At 38.0% G+C, this 19,732-nt stretch overlaps 1 protein-coding gene across 1 annotated transcript in view; it reads right to left on the reverse strand.

Moving 5' to 3' along the window:
• HIBCH (3-hydroxyisobutyryl-CoA hydrolase) overlaps window positions 1–19,142 on the reverse strand; it is a 37,117-nt gene extending 17,975 nt beyond the window's left edge. Inside the window, exons 1-6 of the mRNA XM_031554139.1 lie at window positions 19,047–19,142; window positions 18,191–18,331; window positions 16,918–17,002; window positions 15,964–16,044; window positions 14,055–14,107; window positions 15–93 (exon numbers count right to left, since the gene is read on the reverse strand). Of these exons, the coding sequence (XP_031409999.1) occupies window positions 15–93; window positions 14,055–14,107; window positions 15,964–16,044; window positions 16,918–17,002; window positions 18,191–18,220 (328 nt within the window). The 5' untranslated portion in view covers window positions 18,221–18,331; window positions 19,047–19,142. The remainder of the gene's footprint in view (window positions 1–14; window positions 94–14,054; window positions 14,108–15,963; window positions 16,045–16,917; window positions 17,003–18,190; window positions 18,332–19,046) is intronic.
• Window positions 19,143–19,732: the final 590 nt, after the last annotated feature.

Below are 19,732 nucleotides of genomic sequence, written 5' to 3' on the forward strand. Positions count from 1 at the left end.
TAAAATCTACTTACCTATTGCTGTTTCTGGCATTGCAAAAACTGTCTTTTCAGTCGCAACTCGGAAATGTCCATGGACCGAGAGGCCAACTCCCTGCACATGGAACCCAAACCAAGGAAATGGTTACAACCAGGAAAAATAATCACAACCATTATCCTATGCTACCTCTACAACTAAATAATGTTAGATTTCCATGCACATCTCGACAAAATATTAAAAGGCCTTTTCGGGTTCAAAGACAAAGCATTATACTGCCTCTAGGATTTGACTGAAATAGCTTTCTGTGCTTTAAAAGATTGCTGACTCATATGGAGATTAACTACAAGTAGCCCAAAGTGACAGTAACTGTGAATCTTTGTCCATTTGACAACTCAGGGAGACGCCGTTCTTTTGCTTGTGTTCTCTCATCTATCATTTTTTGCACATGCTTCAAACTATCAACAACAAAAAAAACCACTGCTTTTGGAATGTATGTGAGTTGCTTGAAGTTGTAACTATAACGCCTTTAAAATGAACAATATTTTATTATTATTATTATTATTATTATTATTATTATTATTATGTGATGATTACCAACTTTATCAATACAGAAATATTCTAAGCAGGAAAAGTCTTCAGTCATTACCCATTCAAACTCCAAGTCTGTGGTTAGAAACTCAAATCAGCTTAACCTGGGGACTGCAGCTCTTCAAGTCACAAAGAGAACCCACAGTGCTAAGTATCAAACTCCCTTTGCCTCATTTAGGCAGAAAGCAGCAGCAAGGCACAAGAAAAAGTTGCATTTTCATTTCACAAAAGGTGAATTTCATTCAGAGAAGTGCTCGACAGGCAAAGTGACATATTTAAAGAGAAACAGTTATCTGAAACAATTACAACTTTTCAGGTCACTTCCATCAAGAATACTGGCAATACTTGACACAACCACAATTGGGTAAAGGAGTCTCACTTTTTAAAACCATCTACAGGACACATATCAATATAAAATCTGCATTAGATTCTACTTAGAGACAAATGCTATCTTTTGAATATTTCAAGAGAAGTGTCTTTATACCAATATTTCTTTATTTCCACTGTTTCAGCTTACTTAATTTCCTCTCACTGATAAATTTCCGTTATCAAGTTTTAAGTAACATCACCAGTTGTTTAGATATTAAGAAAAACAGCACATTATGCAGCTAGGGTTCTTCATCTTCACGATATGTTGTACTTTCCAGCAAAAACAGTGAGATTAATTGGGTGACAGAATCATGCTGGCTGTTTTGTATCACTCTTCCCAGGCTGGCAGTTCCCTGGGTCATCCCTTCTACCCTTCTTAAAAACAGGAGTGACACTGCCCTTTTTCCAGTCACCAGGGCCTTCACATGACTGCCATGACTTCACGAATATCAGCCAGTTCCCTCAGGACTCTAAGACCGGCTTGGACCAGCATTACATATTTGATACGCTTTTAAGGAGTGAGTAGAATGTATTTTCATTTCACTTTTTCTAGAGTTCTTTGGATGAGTTTTGCATTACAATGTTCAAGTTATCTCATGCTAATAAAAACGACATCCATTTCCTTGCATCATTCTCAAGCATTCTTTCCAGGCCTCCCGTACAGTTCTGCCCAGCAAGAAATTAATTGCCACCATTTATTCCATCAGGGTGATGTATGATTAAATTTGAAAACATCTTCAAGCTTCTTTTTTTTTCCCTGTAAAATGAGTAACTGCCAATCTCAGATTTTAATATGAATTTATGAAGCTTTTAAGCTTCCAGTCTAATTTCCTGAGAAACAGACACTTAAGGTTGCTGGCCCTTGTATTTTATGTGATATCCAGAGACTAAGCCAAGTCCATACATGAGGAACTTCTTTTTCAAGGAGACAAATACTTCAATCTTACTTGCATAGGGTACAATCAATGTCTTATCCTTTACCTGTCCCTCTCTAACTTGACTGGTTGTAGATCTCATCTGAGGAGCAAAGGAAAAGCAGCCCTCTGTGTGAAGCTTCATTCACTCATAAAAAAGCTCTGGAATTCATGAATCAAGTGGAATTGTGCCTTCAACACTTCCAATACTTTGAAGGTCATAGCAGCATTATTTCCACTGCATTGAGTAAAGCCCTTCCTACAGCAAGAGAAAGCACAATACTTCTGCTGTTATTTTTATGCGTGTTCAGCAATAATGACAATATTTTATAAAGGTAACTTGAAATAAAATAAATCAAGTCCATTTTGATTTTTCTAATGATAACCTTGTGGGTTTTTTTCTAATCCTGAGTACAAGCACCTTCTATCATAAAACATTTTCTGGCCTATGTTTTGGGCAATCAGAAGTTTGCATAAGAGGAAGGACTGCCATGTTCAGCTGAGAACTAAGTAATAAAGAATGGAGTGCAAACTCCATGAAGACAGCCTCTCTTCCAACTTGTTCCTTTTCATAGTGATAAAAATAACTGTAGAGTTTTGCTAATAGAAGGTTGAAAGAAGTAATTTTCTTTTGAAAGAAGTAATTAAATCTGATTTCACTCTCTCATGTGACTTGGCCATAATTGGATTTGTTTTCTTTTTGAGATAGCCCTCAAGTTTTATAGCACAGATAAGAGTTTAATTCAGATGCATATTTAAATGTTTAAAATTGCATTTTCTCCTTATTCACTGTAAAGAAAATGGCACACGTACATCTATACTTCTTTGAAGACCACTTCAAAATAATCCAACGTTAAGATAAAACTAGGAGATAAAAACGAGTTAACACTTTGAAGGTGCAGTACAAAGCCCAGTGATTTCTTAAACTGATGATCGTGTGCTTTTGTATGTTATATGTTTATGTGCAGCTTCCCACACAGTTAATGCATTCACTGCACGTGATTCACCTTCTCTGTCTAATCCAGAGGACAGACGTGTATTAGTTTAAAGGACATCAGGCAACAGCCTCAAATTGTTGCGTCAGCAAAGGTTTAAATTGGCAGCCAGGAAGAATTTCTTCATGGAAGTGCAGGCTGGGCATTGAAATGGGCTGCCCAGGCAGGAGGTGGGATCCCCATCCCTGGAGGCATGGAAGGGACGAGGGAATGTGGTGCTTAGGGGTGTGGGTTAGTGGTGGACTGAGAAGTATTAGGTGATGGTTGGGCTGGAGAATCTTTAAGTTCTTTTCCAACGTAAATGACTTTGTCATTATATTTCTATGGTGAATCAGGCTTGATTCTTAATCCAGATGATTTACCTTAATTCCGGCTAGAAACTTTTCCCCCACTGGCAACCGAATGCTTTCATTTTGCAAGAGACACTTAAAACTTGTATCATAAAGAGACGGAGTTAAGTAACAACCAACCTATTTAATTGACCTTTCTGTAGTGTTTCTATATGGTTGAATCAAAAGCAGACATAAAAGCAGAAATAGTGGTCTGAAAATGTATTGTTACAGATAGATAGGCGTAGCTATTAATATCTTAATACTAATAAATACAGTGTGTTACACCTTGTCTACTAGAGTCAGTGTATCTGAAAAAGGCATATAATAATATAATAATATAAACAAATCTTCTACATATTTCTGGTCAAATTCATAAACTGGTTTCTGAAAAAGCCAATAAGATACCTGAATTTTACTTTCAATACACATGATTTCCTACTCAATGCCGTATTTCTAATGTCATTATGTGGCACTGTTTGGAAAATCTAGAATTGATTTCCATTTTTTATGGTGAATACAAAACCTTAATATTCTTCTAGTGGAATAAAAGTTATAATTACTGATATAAATTGAGCAATGAGATACAGCTACTATAAATCTTCAAAGCTAAGTTGTAGATGAGAGGCTCTATTATCTCCAATTGAGAATGACGACCCAGGTTAGTCAGTCAGAGAACACACCGTACTTAAGGAAGATACTGCAGAAACCAGTACCACAACAAAATCCCACTGAAACATATCACAACTCAGTGGTGCTTATATTCACCTGCAGCATCGCGCACTGGAGTTACTGACTGAATAAGCATCTGTTCACAGACAGAAAAGCAGACCTGTCTCACAGCAAAAACATAAATGACACTTCCCCGTGTAGGGACTACTAATACTGCAAAGGAATCACTGCCTAAGAAAGCACAAGAGATATAAAAAAAAAAATACAAAATTAGTCTTCGTTCATCATTAATGTTATGGACCATTTCTAATGATATAGTTCATTTTTTATCCATAGATATGGGCAAGATGACTTAGTGAATCAGAGAAATGTGCCATGTGCGGGACAATCAGGGGATCAGGACCGGCCAGCAAAGTTTCATGAAAATTGGTCCTGCCTGAGCAACCTCATTTCCTTCTATGACCAGGTGACCTGCCTGGTGGATGAGGGAAAGGCTAGACTTCAACAAATGCTGTCTCCCATAGCATTCTGCTGGAGAAGCTGGCAGCCCATAGCCTTGGACAAATGTACTGTTCACTGAGTAAAAAGCTGGCTGGAGCACCAGGCCCAGGGAGTGGTGGTGAACAGAGTTAAATCCAGCTGGCAACCAGTCACTGATGGTGTTTCTAGTGGGCAATATTGGGTCTGGAGTCACCTAATATCTTCACTGATGACCTGGACAAGGGGATTGAGTGCACCCTCAGTAAGTTTGCAGGTGACACCAAATTGGTAGGAAGTGCTGATCTGCCTGAGATTAGGAAGGACCTACAGAGGGATCCGGACATGCTGGATTGATGGCCTGGAAAAGGTCAAACCGATAAGGTAGTCTGTGCTATGAATGCTAGCCAGTATTTGGTGAATACTCTGATGCCTCATGGCACAGGACACTGCATGTTTCCAAAAGCTTACTTATATCAGTGCCACAGATTCAAATATGACAATAAAAAAAAACCACTCTAATTTACGAATATTTTGCATGGTGATTTAGGGGAACTGTTAGTTTAGGGCTTGAAGTGGGGATGGAGCACCTGGTGAAGGGCTGTGTCTGACCCAGGGAGCACAAATTGTTTGCACCTGTGATCACCCAGAAGGGGTGAGCTGAGAGTGGAGCACACCCCATGGCTCATATAAAGGCCAGCCACTGAAGGGAAAGCATCTCTTGGGTTGCTTCTTGAGATGTGCTGTGTGGTTAGATAGTTCCTTCGTCTGCTGGTGAGTCTGACTCTTCTTTCTGTATGTGTTGGCCTACTTGTAAATGCTTTGCCCGGTGTTGCTGAGAGCCTGTTAGAAACTGTTTTGTTTCTTTGTGAGCAGAGCTGTTATCTATGAGTCTAGTTTGCTATCCTGACTCCTAGTTATTTAAACAAACTTGATTCAACTACTTTAATAATAATTATGTAGTTCAACTTTTTTTTTTACCATGTAACTTGAAATCTAAGCAAACAGACAATGTTGCACATCAATGCCTGTCCTTTAGGAGTGGAATTTAGATAATGCTTTCAAAATGTTCTTTTTTTGTTTTCTTATCACAAACTGAAACTTATGATTAACTTGAACTATTTCTATTAGGGTAGTTGTCTGCAGCAGCTGTTATTAACACCTGCAGTTAATCCCCTAGTATGCATCCAGCCTTCTGATGGCAAATGCCAAATACTTACAAGCAGTAGGGGCAGTCAAACATGTACCTTTGCAGTAAGGAGGCTGATCTTGTTGTTTGTTCACAACTGTATTTTATTTTTTAAGACTTAAATTTAGTGACCAGCTTGATTTTAAAATTATTTCTAAAATTCTGGGAAACAAGATGTCCCTCGGTTCCCTTGAATCACCTAAAAATGCAGCTGCTGCAAAAAATAATTGTAGAGGGTTTAATATGCACCTCTTAATATCTGCAGTGAAGGCTGGGGTGTAGAAAGGTGTAACCAACAAACAACTCAGCTTTTCAGTTTTCTGTTGAAACTGAAGAAATACTACTTGTGGTGTTCTACTCATGCAGCAGAGCTTTATTTAATCAGGAGCATAGTTATTTAGGGAACAAGCACACTTTAAGAGAGTTTTGACACAATGGATTGCTTCTCTGGGAACAAAAAATGATTTGTAAACAGACATGAAAACTAACTGAAGGAGAAAACCTATATTTACTTTCTTCTAAGAAGAGGGAAAGCTTATCAGGATTATGAAAGGATGAAGAAGTAGGGAAGAGTGATTCTCTTCCGATTACTTCTTGATCTACAACAAAGGGAAGGAGAGGGGAAATAATGATATGAGAAAACACATTCAATATGAGACCCTATGTGAAGGCCTAGAAATAAGGTAAGTAGTGGAACTTCTAGCAAGAGCAAGTGGTATCCAGTGGAAAGAATAATCCATGCAGAAGTGTGCAGATCTCCACTAAGACACTGAGCAGTGCAAGGGCTGGAAAGCTTTCCGTAAAGCTATGGGTGAAACCTCATGCAAACGTGCAGAGGCTTCACACTCGCACACAAACCTCTTTAGGAAGTATACCTTAAAACCTCAACTTGAGCCTCAGATGTTTGCTCTATGATATGATCACTACCTTGTTACACTGCACAGAAATTCAAAGGGCATTTAATCTGTGATACGAAAAAATTAAGTGCAGTACAACTGTATAATAACACCTGTGCCATGTCGGTTAAGTAAGTCTCCTTTCCTTTCTAGGTGTAAAATAATTGTATCATTCCTTTTTGTATTTTTACATGAAATATTTCAGTCATTGCAGGTGTGAGAGGGAAGTGGAGTTTTACTTGCTGTAGCATTATGATTATCAAATCTATAATTTAAGATACGGTGCTTTGTAATTAGCCCTTTGAGGAATAATGCTATGTGCAAATCACAGAGAATTCAGTAGTTATTTCTTACTGATGTCAAAAACTGCTGCTGTGTTGGTTCAATTAGTTACAAAGCCAAGAGTGCCATTTGTCCAGGATCAGTCAGAGGAGCTTAGCAGGCAGAACTACATGCCAGATGGTAAGGACACTGTAATTTCAGCAGAGAGGGAATCTCATTTAGTTCTTCCAGTGCTGTTTTCAACATCCTATATTACAAAAGCTAAGCAGTATGCCAGTAAGTATCAGAAAGGTTTGTTTCAGGGTACAAGAGATACTTGTTTGCGAAATCTGTTCTGTTTTGCAGTAACTGCAACAAACAGGCCACAAGTTGTGTATTTTTTTTTTTCTGCAGTACATGCACATGAATTAGATGAGCAGGGCAGAGAGAACTGGAAAGCAGCTTATCCAGATTTAGTGTGACAGTTACTTCAGGGCAGCTTTTAGGGTATAAATTAAACTAAAACTGACTGTAGATACTTAGGTAGTGTGAAGGGTCTCCTTTGTGGGACTGTAACTTGTGAGAACATTTAAGGTAGTTTCAATAAGATGCCAGGCTTGAGTTGAAATAAACACTACAAACTCGTCCAAAAAAATTAATTCAGAATTTTGATGAGTCTATTGCTTAAGGCCAAGTAAAAACCTAAAAGAAGTATTCCTCTTTATGGAAGAGCAGTAAAACGGTATGTTTCTCCTAGATCCTATCCTAATCTTCATTAAGACAAATAGGCCCTATGTGATGCAGCAGATAATTATGTCGCTGATGTGCCAAAGTCAGCTCAGAGGTTTTCTGCCTTAAAGATGTATGTACTGGGTTTTGACTCAAAAGAGGACTCTGACTCCTCTAACAATAGAAGTCATTAGAATCTTCCGCTGAAAAGCAAACTGTGCAGACAGAATGAGAAGTTAAAGCTGTATGTGAGGTACTCAGTTTACACCTTATACAACCTGCAGTTGTGATACTGAATGTGTAATCCAGAAAGGAAGAACTCCTCCGCAATGGAAGGAGTTGTTCCTATCTGTAATGCTGGCCACTTGGTAAATGGCTGTGGTCTAAGTTAAAATGATGTTATTGCTCAGAAAAAATCATAGAAAAGCTTCCTGTTCTGAGCTGTGGAGTTGATGATATCTCCTCTTACACAGCAGTTTCCTCAAGTAAACAAACTAACAAAACACAGCCTAGATGATATCGCTATGGAACAGAAGGCACAATGACATCAAAATGTTTAAGATATCAGCAGTTCTCAGCCTAAGAGAAGGCACCTCATCTGAGGCACTGTGGAAGCCTACCATTAAGAAAAGCTTAATTCATATTTTTCATTAGCTGCTTGGATGATGAAATACTGAGTTTTCTATTTAACTCTGAGGTTACATTTTTGAGAGGATAAAGACTGAGGTGGGATAAGGATTTAATCTCATTTAAGAGAAACTGGAATAAAGATAAAACAAATTAACAAAATGAAAGCAGCTACGTTTAATGAAGTAAAATCAAATACAGAGACTGCAAGCCTGTTTTCTATGCAACAGATGACTTGATGTTTTCCAGATCATACAGCAACCATAAATTTAATATAAGTAATAATGCAATGCTGTTGCAGAAAGAGCTTATTAGGATATCATGCCACAGAGGGCACCAAAGGGCAGAAGTGTAGCCTCTATGTTTAATATACCTGGGAAGCCTAACCTGTTTGTGTTGGGGCTATAAAAGGCAATGGCAAATGGAGGAAACGTATTTTGGTGTTGTGTATCAGGTAAAGGGTAATTCAACAGGATTAACTCTTTGATGTACAAATTCTATTCAAGGAAGAGCTAGGAATTGCCTAGTAAGGAAAAGAGTAAATAGCATTGCAATGCAAGAGTAATGGTTTAAAGAATACGAAGATGCAGTGGCCTCCTAGCATTTGTGATTTGCATGAGCTATCTGGGATAGAATACCTCTATAATGCATGAGGGATAATTATTCTGCTCTATTTGGTGCTGATGAGTCCCCCAGCTGAAATATGGTCTGGTTTTTGGTAATGAACTGTTAAGTGCAGGAATTGGAGTGATTCCAGCGGTTTGCAAGAAGGCCAATGCATTTTATCTATAATAAAGAGCAAACAACTAGTCTTATCCAGTGAAAGTAGAGTGGCTAGGAGAAAGGAATAAAAGTACCTCAAAAGGTTCTTAATGAGTTGTGAGTAAGACAGGAATGAGTTGACTACAAGCACTTAAGTTTTAAATCAGGCATGAGGGAAGTTGTGGGAGAAAAATGAACCATTAGGGTGGGATGTCTAGAAAAAAATCTATTCTTGATGTTGGAGACTTGTAAATGCATTAGTTGAAAATCTGCTAATCCGTCTTCAAGCTATGTCTAGCCCTTCTTTAAGTGCAAAATAATAAAGCTCTTCTGTAGTCTAAGTTTAACAAACTGGACACTGCTACCTGAGTGACTAACACGGGCTTGAAGAAAACTATTTGAGTTGTTTCAGGTTACCTTAAGGATGCTTTATATAGGTTCCTTAGATGTAGACTCTCACTTGATAGGCCCTTGCAAAAAAAAAAAGATATGTGATATGTGATGTATTGACAAAACTAATGGAAAGCCACTCAAGAGCCCAAAGAGTCAATTCACAAGTTGCTTTCTTATACTGACAGTAAGTACGTGTGAGGTCTCTCCATGCTGAGAATAAAGCAGTCAGCACTGCATGCTATCACCATGTCACCTGGTACCTGGGGGAGTGAGAGTGGAAACAAGGCTGAGAAATCTCCAAGTTGTAAGCTATGTTCTAATTCTAACCTCCCATTAATCTCTCCATATGTGATTAGCAGGAAATAAGATTGTCAGAATAACTCGAAGAAGAGGGCTGCAGAAAGGGCTTAAGTGAACTGGAATCCCTGCCAAACTCTACCTCCAACCTTAAAGTTTTGCATGTTACTGTATTAAGTAGATTTGTTCAACAGTAAGTTGTTTTCTTATGCTTAAACTCAAGGCCTTAATTGTGAAGGGTTAGGTTACACTTCTTAGTTTAAGTCTAACTTCCTAATATAAACCTAGCAAATAAACTGTGTATCAGGTCAGACTGAAGGCTTAAATCCTGTATATAGAGGTTCAAAGGCACAAATACTTCCACATGAGCAACAGCTTTTACTAGGAAATACTTTAGGACCTACTTTGGCCTTAGAAATAATTAAGCTCACAAACCTGCAACAGTACTGAGTGATGGGTAATTCAACTGCCCAACTACTGCAGGCCTTTCTAACGATTGTGCCTAATTAACATGAAAAACATAGATGCATACAGAGGTAACTATAATAACTAGTGTTAGCACTGGTTCTGAAATGAAGCCTAGCTGAAGTGGTTTCAAAATCATCTTATTTAAGGAAGACAGTGCTCTGTATTTGCCTTTACAGATTACTCAATAAACTAACAGCAGTGTCCTCTTGAGTCCTTTTGAATAGGATGTACCACCATCTACTCTTACTCAATTTCCTTACTGAATGCTAACAAGTATTCCCCTTAAATTTTAAGTTCTAACATTGCCAAGCCAATACTCTAATCAATCTAACTCATTTCATTTGGCTAGGAAACAGGTTAAAAATATTCCTCTCCAACTCAGCAACTTAAGTGACAAAACCCTAGTTAAAAACAGGCTTTTTTGATGGGGCTTAAAGCATTCTATTCGTCTCCAGAAGACTGGGACTTTAATAGAACCAAGCAGCTTAATTTTAGAAATTTATTTACAGACAATTAAAAATATCTCAGTTAGTTGTTAAATATTCTGCTCAGGTTGTTCTCTTTGAATTAAAAAGACTGGATAAAGGGCAGCTACAATTTGATTATTGATTTGTAGCAACACAAGTATATGCCTGCCATGCCCTTCAACAGCATCCACCCTTTAACAGTAAATGTAGTATTCACAGACTGTTTAACTATTTTTACTAGTAAAATGCCACCAAATCTGCTTCATCAGATATTATCAGTTGAGCCTACAATCCTGAAGCTAAATAGGTAAAAGATTAAAGAACACATTTAGATGGAATTCAGTTTCTAATGAGCTCTAGGACTTGGTAGAAAGTGCAGAAAATAAACTCCATAGCCCCACCTGATGGCTGCTTAGCTCCCCCATGTGCCACTTAGCAGCTTCTAAGCAGTGTTGAAGTGGAACCAGTTGCATTCAGAAGATAGAATTCCAGGTTCTATTACAAATATAAGCTAGTTAAGAATCAACAGCAACTTGAACTATCTGAGCACACAGTAACTGAGTTTTTAATACACGACTAGTTTTTGAAGTAGTAATCAGAACACCAGTGCACTACGTAATCATAGTGACACAAAAAGAGCACTTGCATTCTTAAATACAGCTAACATTGATTTCTTGCATGTCTATTCATAGATAAGCAGCCTAGAGTCAATCTGAAGTGTTTGAAGGTTTCATGATTATTAAGCCCAAACCTCAACCACTAGCTTCTAAATAAAATGTGAGTCATTAGCTTTATTTCCTTGTTTGTTTACTGTGGTTTGTCAGTGACCAGTGCTCCCTCCCCCTTGTAGGACTAAGACAGTCAGACTGTGAGCATATGAAATAGATTAAGTATGACCTGATTGTGTCAAAAACACGGATCACTGGCATCAGAATAATTTAAAACAGAGTATCTAATTATAACATGAATAGCCCCTTTGTATGAATGCAGTCACAGTGAATAATTACAGTAGGAGCAGAACAGGATAGTACTATGAATATGGCAACTTAAAGGGCTGTTCTGGTGGGCCTAATCTAAAAATCTTGCTACAGTGAAAGCCTTTGTACCACAACAGAAAACAGCCACTGCAGCCTCAAGTTTAAGGTCATTACTCATTGGGTTGCCAACGCTGGAAGCAGTAGGGAAGAGGGTTAAATATGATGGCAGTTAACATATTTCTCTTGGAAAAGCATTGGTTCGTTTAGACAAATGAAACCTGATCTTGCTCCAATCAGAACAGTTGTCTGAAAGGAAGGCAACTCAAAACTAACACAACACACAAATCCAGATAGGTATTATGGAATACAACTTTGTGCCTCCTTTATTAAACTATCAGCAGATACCTCCATGGACTGCAAATGAGAGGAGAAAAATAAGTGTTGATGACAAGGTGCACTCTTGCAGGGAGGCCATTATCTTGGAGTGAACTGCATCTCTACTAGCATGGGCAAAACAGCACTCAAGGTTACTTTGCCTTTTGAACACTCCATTTGCATGTAGCTCACAATCATATTGAGCAATCTATGGGACCTCTAAAATACTTAGGCTGCTGGTCAGTTTTATTTTCATAGCTCCTCATAGTTGGCTTTTCTTAATAAAAGCATCTAGCAAGATCATTGGGGCTAAGCAGCAGAGAATAAATGAGTAAATAGACCAAATGTCAGTTATTCAGATCATTAACTGAAAAGTCCAGAACCAAAATGGACAAAATGAGCAAGGAAAGAGAAATTTAAGAGTCACAACAGGTGAAGGACCATGCTGTGTTCTATTTCTTGCACCTTGTCTCTGATGAACTTAATTTAAATAGACTATGTTGGGTGGCTTTATTGTAGTAACATGAAAGTCAACTATAATCCGAGTCTGAGACCTTGAAGTGGTACTGCAAAGGCTCAAATAGAGCAATGAGAACCAAAATCCTGGCAGACCAGAACGATGAGTGAACAAAACTCTTAATACACACACTTCATTACCATCAAAGCATACAGGCTTTGCAACTATGTGGTTCATCTCATCTTTTTATTTATTTTTATTTCATAAGGCCTGAGGTAAGAAAAGGCAAAACGCCTTTTGCAAAGTAGTGGTTTAGGCTGTTATTACCACACTAATGTTTTCAGACAGGTGGGAGACAAAAGCAATTAATGTCAAGCTTCACAGGTCTTCAATGCTCACCCCGTACTTGTGCTAAACTTTGCCTAAAGCCAAGTTACTTGATGACATAATTTCTTAGAGCAATAAGGAGTGCAGAGGAATAGACTGCAGCATAGAAAAGGGTAAAACAAAAACGCCTGAAGAGTTGGTCTCAAAAAGAAAGAAATCCAAACAAATAACCAAAACAGTGTCTAGACAGCTAGCCTGACTTTCTCTCTCCCAGTAAGACAACAAATACTTGTAGTTAACAGGTTCTGCAGTGAAAGGTCCTCTTCAGATGTGAGCGGTTACACAGAACCTAAGTCATAGGCCATGTTTCAAATATCCAAGTTAAAACAGCTATATAGACCTCTGCAGATAGAAAGAGCAATTTCTTTCTTGGAAGGAATGTTCCCTCTAACTCAGTGTACATCAGGCAATAATCTGAATCTGAGGGGGTTTGAACTCTATGATCCAACCCAATAAAAACGGTCAATTTCATGAAATAAGTTGGCCTATAACATTCAAAATGAAAACAAATGAACAATTTCACTGACTGAGTGAAGAGGCAGCAGAAACACTGAAGCAGCTTTCCAGCATAATTACTGATAGTCCATAACACAGAGCCCCTTCAAATCTTAACTTTCAGGAAAAAGAAGAGTCTCTATCAAGAACTGTATTGAAGCAATTGTAATTAGCAGTCCAGAAATACTTGTCAGCACCTGTAAATCTATGTGACAAAATGGCATACAGCCATCACTGTCAAGTCATTGTTGAAATTAACTCTGAGTTATTGTACTCTCTTCCCTGCTATGATGCACATGGATCAAATGGTTGCCACACAGAAGTAGAAAAGCATGGTTTTGCCTACTCACACTATTTAGTACCAGCAACTGCTAAAACAACTATTAGCACTGAGTGTAGCACACAGTGTGATGGAGCCTCTTCCAGTCATACGCTTTAAAAATAAGGTGCAACTTTGGAACAGAAAATCAGGGTATTGTAACTCATTATTTGAAAGTAATGGAGTGGTGAGACAGTAAAAGCACTTCCAGGTCACTTGATAGAAAAATGCAGAACTGACGGTATGGACATCTGTTAAAATAAAGCTTTGAATGAGGTTTTCCTAGTGTTTTCAAAACCGTCCTTTACTAGAAAATACAACTATATAAAAATAAAATTAAAAATGGAGTGGAAAACTAAACTCGTGTTTCAAAAACCGTGGGGTGGTGTTTGCTGCAATGACAAGACTGCTGCCAGATCCTCAGAGGATTTACTTGCACTAGAGATCACAGAACAGAAGTGGTAGAAGAGCAGCAATTGAGTCTGACAAGCTAGATGCAAAAAGTTTAGATATAAATGTTTTTCAACTGCAATATTTGAAATACTGTGTGTACTTCATGCAACTCAGGTACATGACATTATATTACTTTAAAACAATCTATACCAGGTATAATACCAGGGTACATAACTTACCCCTCCCATTGTAATGCCATCAATAAGTGCAACATATGGCTTCTTGCAAGTGCCTACAAGAAATGTACAAAATTGGTTTTTCTCCAAAAAAAAAAAATAGAATGTGGTTAACTATACATTTCCCCATGTCTTAATTCAGCAGGAGTGACAGAAAATCGTTATTAAAATATATTTCTTACAGTGAAGCTGCTCCATGTGATTATTAAGCAATATGAAGAAAAGCCAAGCAGCTGACTTAGTACACTCCTAGTGTTGTAAGAGAACATGAAGTGTCAGTTTGAGCTCCGGATAATTCAGCTTTACCTCGCTATCGTAAGTGGCCTTGTAGGAAGCTGAACACAACAGTTCCCCTTTCACCCTATATTACACTTGGATTAAGAGTACAGTGTGTGTACCAGTAGTTGAGCACAAAGCCCGAGTAGGTTTAAGCTAAAACGTGACTACCAGCTACTGCAATGCGAACGTGTTCTGTCTTGCCAATTCTGCTGCGTGCTCCTGTCCTAATGTGGTGCAAGTCAAGATGCTATCCTAAAGCACTGTGACTTTATCTGTTCATGTTGTTGGAGCTTCTAGGAGGTAAGAAACTGATGACCTGATGCTTTCAATTACTGTTTATGGAACAACTCAAATTCATTCTCAGAATCGATCAGATTGCTGATACAAGTATCTGCTGCAACTCTACACCCATGTTTAAAAACAAACAAAATATGCTATGAGGCACTTCAGTCTTTAAGGTTATTATTCACAAAATAAGAGAACTGAATCTTTAACTTTGCTCTTGCATGAACATATAAGATAGCACATAGGCTCCAGATGATAGTCTTTGAACTAAATTTCCCTAAAGGTATGTCTTCCCAATAACAATTGCAATGAAAGCAGCTTCCCTGTCTATTTGAAGTCGTAGAGTGCAACACAAAGTATTTATTTCTGGTAGAAATCTCAATCCTAAAGGAATACAATCATGCTAGAATTACCTAAAATCTAGGTTTTGTAACTATATGCACTTCAGGTATAAAAGATCCTAATCACTTAAAACAAACAAACAAGCATTTGAATACGTGTTCTTGCAATGTTTGCTATACCAATACTAAGCTTTTACAAGAAGCCTCAAGCTGAAAGCAAGAAAGCATGGTAAAAAATGCTAAACCATGGCAAATGAAATAAAAACAGCTTTTCAGACATTCTTATTCTAGTAACTATTATCCTATACTTTTCTAGCAACGTAAGTTTATTCTCCAACATCTTCACCTCCTCTCCTCTAGTGGCTAATACTAGATACTCCAGATGTTTAAAAACCAAATTGTATTCAATTAAAATGTGTTCTGATTAGTTTTTTTCTAACTATTACATTAATTTTTTTTCCTCCCAAAAGAATTAGTATCCTTTAATATCAATATTCCTTTACTTGATTATTCTCTAACTTGTAAAACTGCTTAGCCCCAGGTTCTTTGCAGTTAACTAAGGCAATCTCGTAGCTTGTCCATTCCTTTGAGAAGCCTACTTAAATGGAAAGGTTTAAAATAACTTGATCTTCTGCTGTCTACTGGAGTGTTAATGATATTTCCATGTGTATATTTTTATCTCTTTATGCCTTTGAAGTAGATCAAGGATAAGTAATCCAGAACTGATCTGTCTGAATCTAACAGTTAGATCACCCGTTGCTGAACTGTAACTACCAAGAACGATGGGATGGGATGGGGTAGCTGTGAAAGGTTATACACAAGAAACTGCATGCAAAATATCAAAATGACATGTTACATTACTAGTAACTAGTATTGAACTTCATTTTTTAATAAAATGACATTCTATTATGCTATCACTCATGGATGAGAAAAGAGAGAAAGTGAACTTAAATTCTAAGCCATTGTCAGAAAAGCTATATTGCATTAAAATTAGCTATAAGACATACCAACGGCATTGTTCAGTGTATACTCTTCTCTGAAGTAATCTTGTGTCATTCTGTCTCCAGCTTTTCCTGCATCTGCAATAGCTTAAGAGAAATAAAAGTTCTTAAGAACACTGCAGGATTAATAGAACATTAAAAAAAAAAAGCACAAAAATAAGTACTACATGAGAATTTTTTTATCTGACAGCAAACAACAACATAATCCTGCTTTATTTTACCTGGGCAACCAAAATTACCAAACTGAAATATGAAAATAAACTATCAAAATAGAGTGCCTTCCATTATGATGGGGAATTTGTCACGTACTTCTTGAGAGAGTACAGTATACTTGCTGCACTATAAGACCTCTTGTCATGGTCGGCAACCTTGCTTGCAGTGATCTTATATCACTATGTGGACCAGCCACTTAAAACTGAAGACTGGATACTAAAAATGGAAAAAAATGTTAAGAGTGGGGTGTAATTTAACAACCACCTGTGTTGCTCGTTTACATAAACTTTTAAACAACCATTTCTTACTGTTTAGAGACTTCATATTGTATGTAGTTACAGAACAGTCATGAATACATTGATTCAGCTATGTATCTTCCCATCTCTGAGTCAAATGTCAGACACAAATTATTCAATAGCAACAGAGCTACCTATTGAGACGCTTCAAATGTCTTGTAGAGAAGCAGTCAATAAGGAAACACTGGGAAGGAAAAGATAAGAACCCTCTCTTTCCAGTACTGATTGGCTACTATTGCCAGTTATTCATAAGCAAGCATTTGACACATCCTTCACAGCTACTACTTTGTGTGGATTGAATTCCTTTATTTACTGTGACTCAGGTAAACGGACCCGTGTTACAAAACAGTGAGAGACGAGCCTTGCTGACTTCTGACATCTTGCTGTGCTATCATGAGAGAGCTGTTAGAACAGCGTATGAAGGAATAGGAATTGGTTTCAGAGTCCTTACCTCTAACATCACCGCCAGCACAAAAAGCTTTTTCTCCAGTTCCCTTTATAATTATTAGAAAAGTCTCAGGATCTTGCTCCCAAGCCTAAAGAGATGTAAATGTTCCCACATTAGATTAAAGGCTATGCATAAAAATATACTGTCTATGGACAGTACATGATAATGATTTGCTTTATGAAAAAATAACGTACTTCAAGTAGTTTGTTTTAAAAGCAAGTCAGAGGGCAATATGTGTTTGTTTAGGAATCTCTGATTCCCTCTCCATTGTCATGTTCAGCCTTGGTTCCGGAGATCAGCACAGCTGCTTATGGAGAGCTCCTAATCTGTGAAGACATGCAGCTCGCCCTAACACAGGGCCTTATGGAAATCTCAAGGGGAATGCAATGATGAGGGAGAAAACTAGGAATGCAGGAGATACAGTAACTGTGTTTCAAATTAGTCAGTTCTGTTGAACTGAAGATGTGTAGCACTGTCAAAATGATGGCAATCAGTGCCAGCCATGGACTGGATCGAGTCAATTTTGTGCACAGACATATTTGTGACAGGATATTTCTGTGTACCAGCAACTGTACTGAAAATAATGCTATCTTTAAAGGTTGTGCTTCAAATCAAGTCAGTATGCAGTACTACAGATACAGTATTTCTATAAATGTTCTTCAAAGAATGCATAAATTAGCAATGAAACCATCTACCAAGATACAAATGCAGGTAACTAACCTACACTGGTATTTCATGTCTGACTTCCTGAATATGATAAATAACATAACTCAACTAAAAAAGGATTACTTGCGTGCTTAAAATGTCACATTACTTCACTATCTTTAGAAACACAGCCTGTAACTCCATAAAGCTACTCTTTAAGGAACAAAACTAAAAGCAACTTCCTTACTAATGACTTGTATCTTTTGTTTCAACTATGCAGCCTCCCAGTCAAGCATGCATTCAATTAAGAGCTTGGCTAGGAATATGTATAGCTTGGAACACATGCATGAACCAGCTGGGTGTAGCCAACAGGAATGTATGAATGCTGACAGCTGCTTGCCTTTGATTCAGACCTGGTGTTATTATGGGTGTCTTATTTGTGTAGATGCTAGAACTTAACTTTTTGTCAGACAGTTTTTTGCTTTGACATCTTTTTCTAATGTGCTTAAAATTGTCTGTTGGTTTCCATCCTATAGACCTGAGCTCATTGGACAGTGATCTCACAAAGTATGTGTGAGAAATGTCAGGCTGAATCTTAAAACTGGCATCTGATAATGTAACAGCTACTCACCTTTATTTGTGGATAAATTTGTTGGATCATTCTCAAACTTAGTGCATTGAGAACCTTGGGTCTGTTCAAAGTTATTATTCCTGCGCCTCCTCTCTTTTGCAACAGAACATCAGCTGCAGAATCGGTATGCTGACATGTTTTCTGTAAGTGCAAAAACACTACGTAAAGCAAATGTCTTTGATATCTTAAGTAGCATACAAGAGTGTTCATGGAAACATACTCAAAGCTCACAGTTTAAGATTTAAAAATATACACTTTGAATTCCCTGCTAAGGCTTTCCCACTGTACTTAAAGTATTGGTACTTGTTACAAAGTTCTCTTGAAACCACTTAATGCAAAAAACCTCCCACAAGATCTTGAGTGATACATTGTTTGACAAAGACATCTGAGGATACTTAAAAACCAAACAAATAAGCAAAAATCTATGGTTGTATAAGTCAGACATTTTGAAAATATCTGCAACAATTACAGTAAGAATTCCAAGTATCTTTCAGGTTTGTGGTATTAAACTGCCAGCATGTGCACACAGCTTTGACTGTGTATAATTTCTAACAGCAGAGAATTGCTCACTAAACTGTTTTCATGGTTGATTTCTAAGTGGAATGATATTTAAGGGGAAAATACAAGGCAGGCAGCATGGAAACAAAGCATAAAATTAGGTAAGGCCAAAATAACTGGACTTTGAGTTATGATTTAATAGGCAGTTATAAGAGAGTTCTCAAAGATATGGGCAAGGTTATGCTCAAATGGTATGCATGAGCATTCTGGACAGACGTGTTTTAAGTTGCACATGCTGTCTGTCTCAGGAGTGAGTCCCAAAAGCTCCCACCTTGGTCAAACAACACGCTGTTCTTACCAAGTGCTGTAATATTACTTGCAGTCTGTTAAATGGCTTCAGTCTGAAAGAGAAATGTTAAGAGCTGTAGCTATAAAATAGCTATACAATCCCCAAGCACGCAGAACTTTGCATAGCTCAGGAGTTTTCTGAAAACTTCCTAGTCAGGATTGTTTTATGTTCTAGTTTTGCTTAATCAAGAACAATCTTGAGATCAAACTGGTTGGAGATGTCACTGTATGCTGTTATATAGATGGCAGACAGCAGTATATGCTTTTTGTGTATTTAACCAGCTTCAAGCTCTGAAGTTGCAAGTCTGGGTTCTAATAAGGAAAGTAGGAGTCCGGGGGCTATTTCTGCTAAGTAGCAGCATCTCTAATGATTTAGAGCTATTGCATTCGCTGGACTTTGACTATAGGCGCCGGGCTTATGTTAACATTAGACAAAAGCGTTGTCTCTCAGCACCTTGTGTACACACAGAGCAGCCCGGCTGAGCTCGTGCAGCGGCAGCACACTCTGGCGGCCTGCCGTCCTCCACAAGGTCATCTTTTGGGACCGGACTCAGCTGTAGCAAGCTAGCACGCACGCATGTTATGGCCCCTTCGAGGTCACGGTCCCCCAACCTCAGAGTTCAGCCGACTGCCATCGGCACCCTGCTGCAGCGCACGCAGCCAAGCGAGCCGAACGCGAGCGAGACAACTACACTC

Source organism: Meleagris gallopavo, chromosome 7 (assembly GCF_000146605.3).
Source record: "Meleagris gallopavo isolate NT-WF06-2002-E0010 breed Aviagen turkey brand Nicholas breeding stock chromosome 7, Turkey_5.1, whole genome shotgun sequence".
Lineage (NCBI taxonomy): Eukaryota > Metazoa > Chordata > Aves > Galliformes > Phasianidae > Meleagris > Meleagris gallopavo.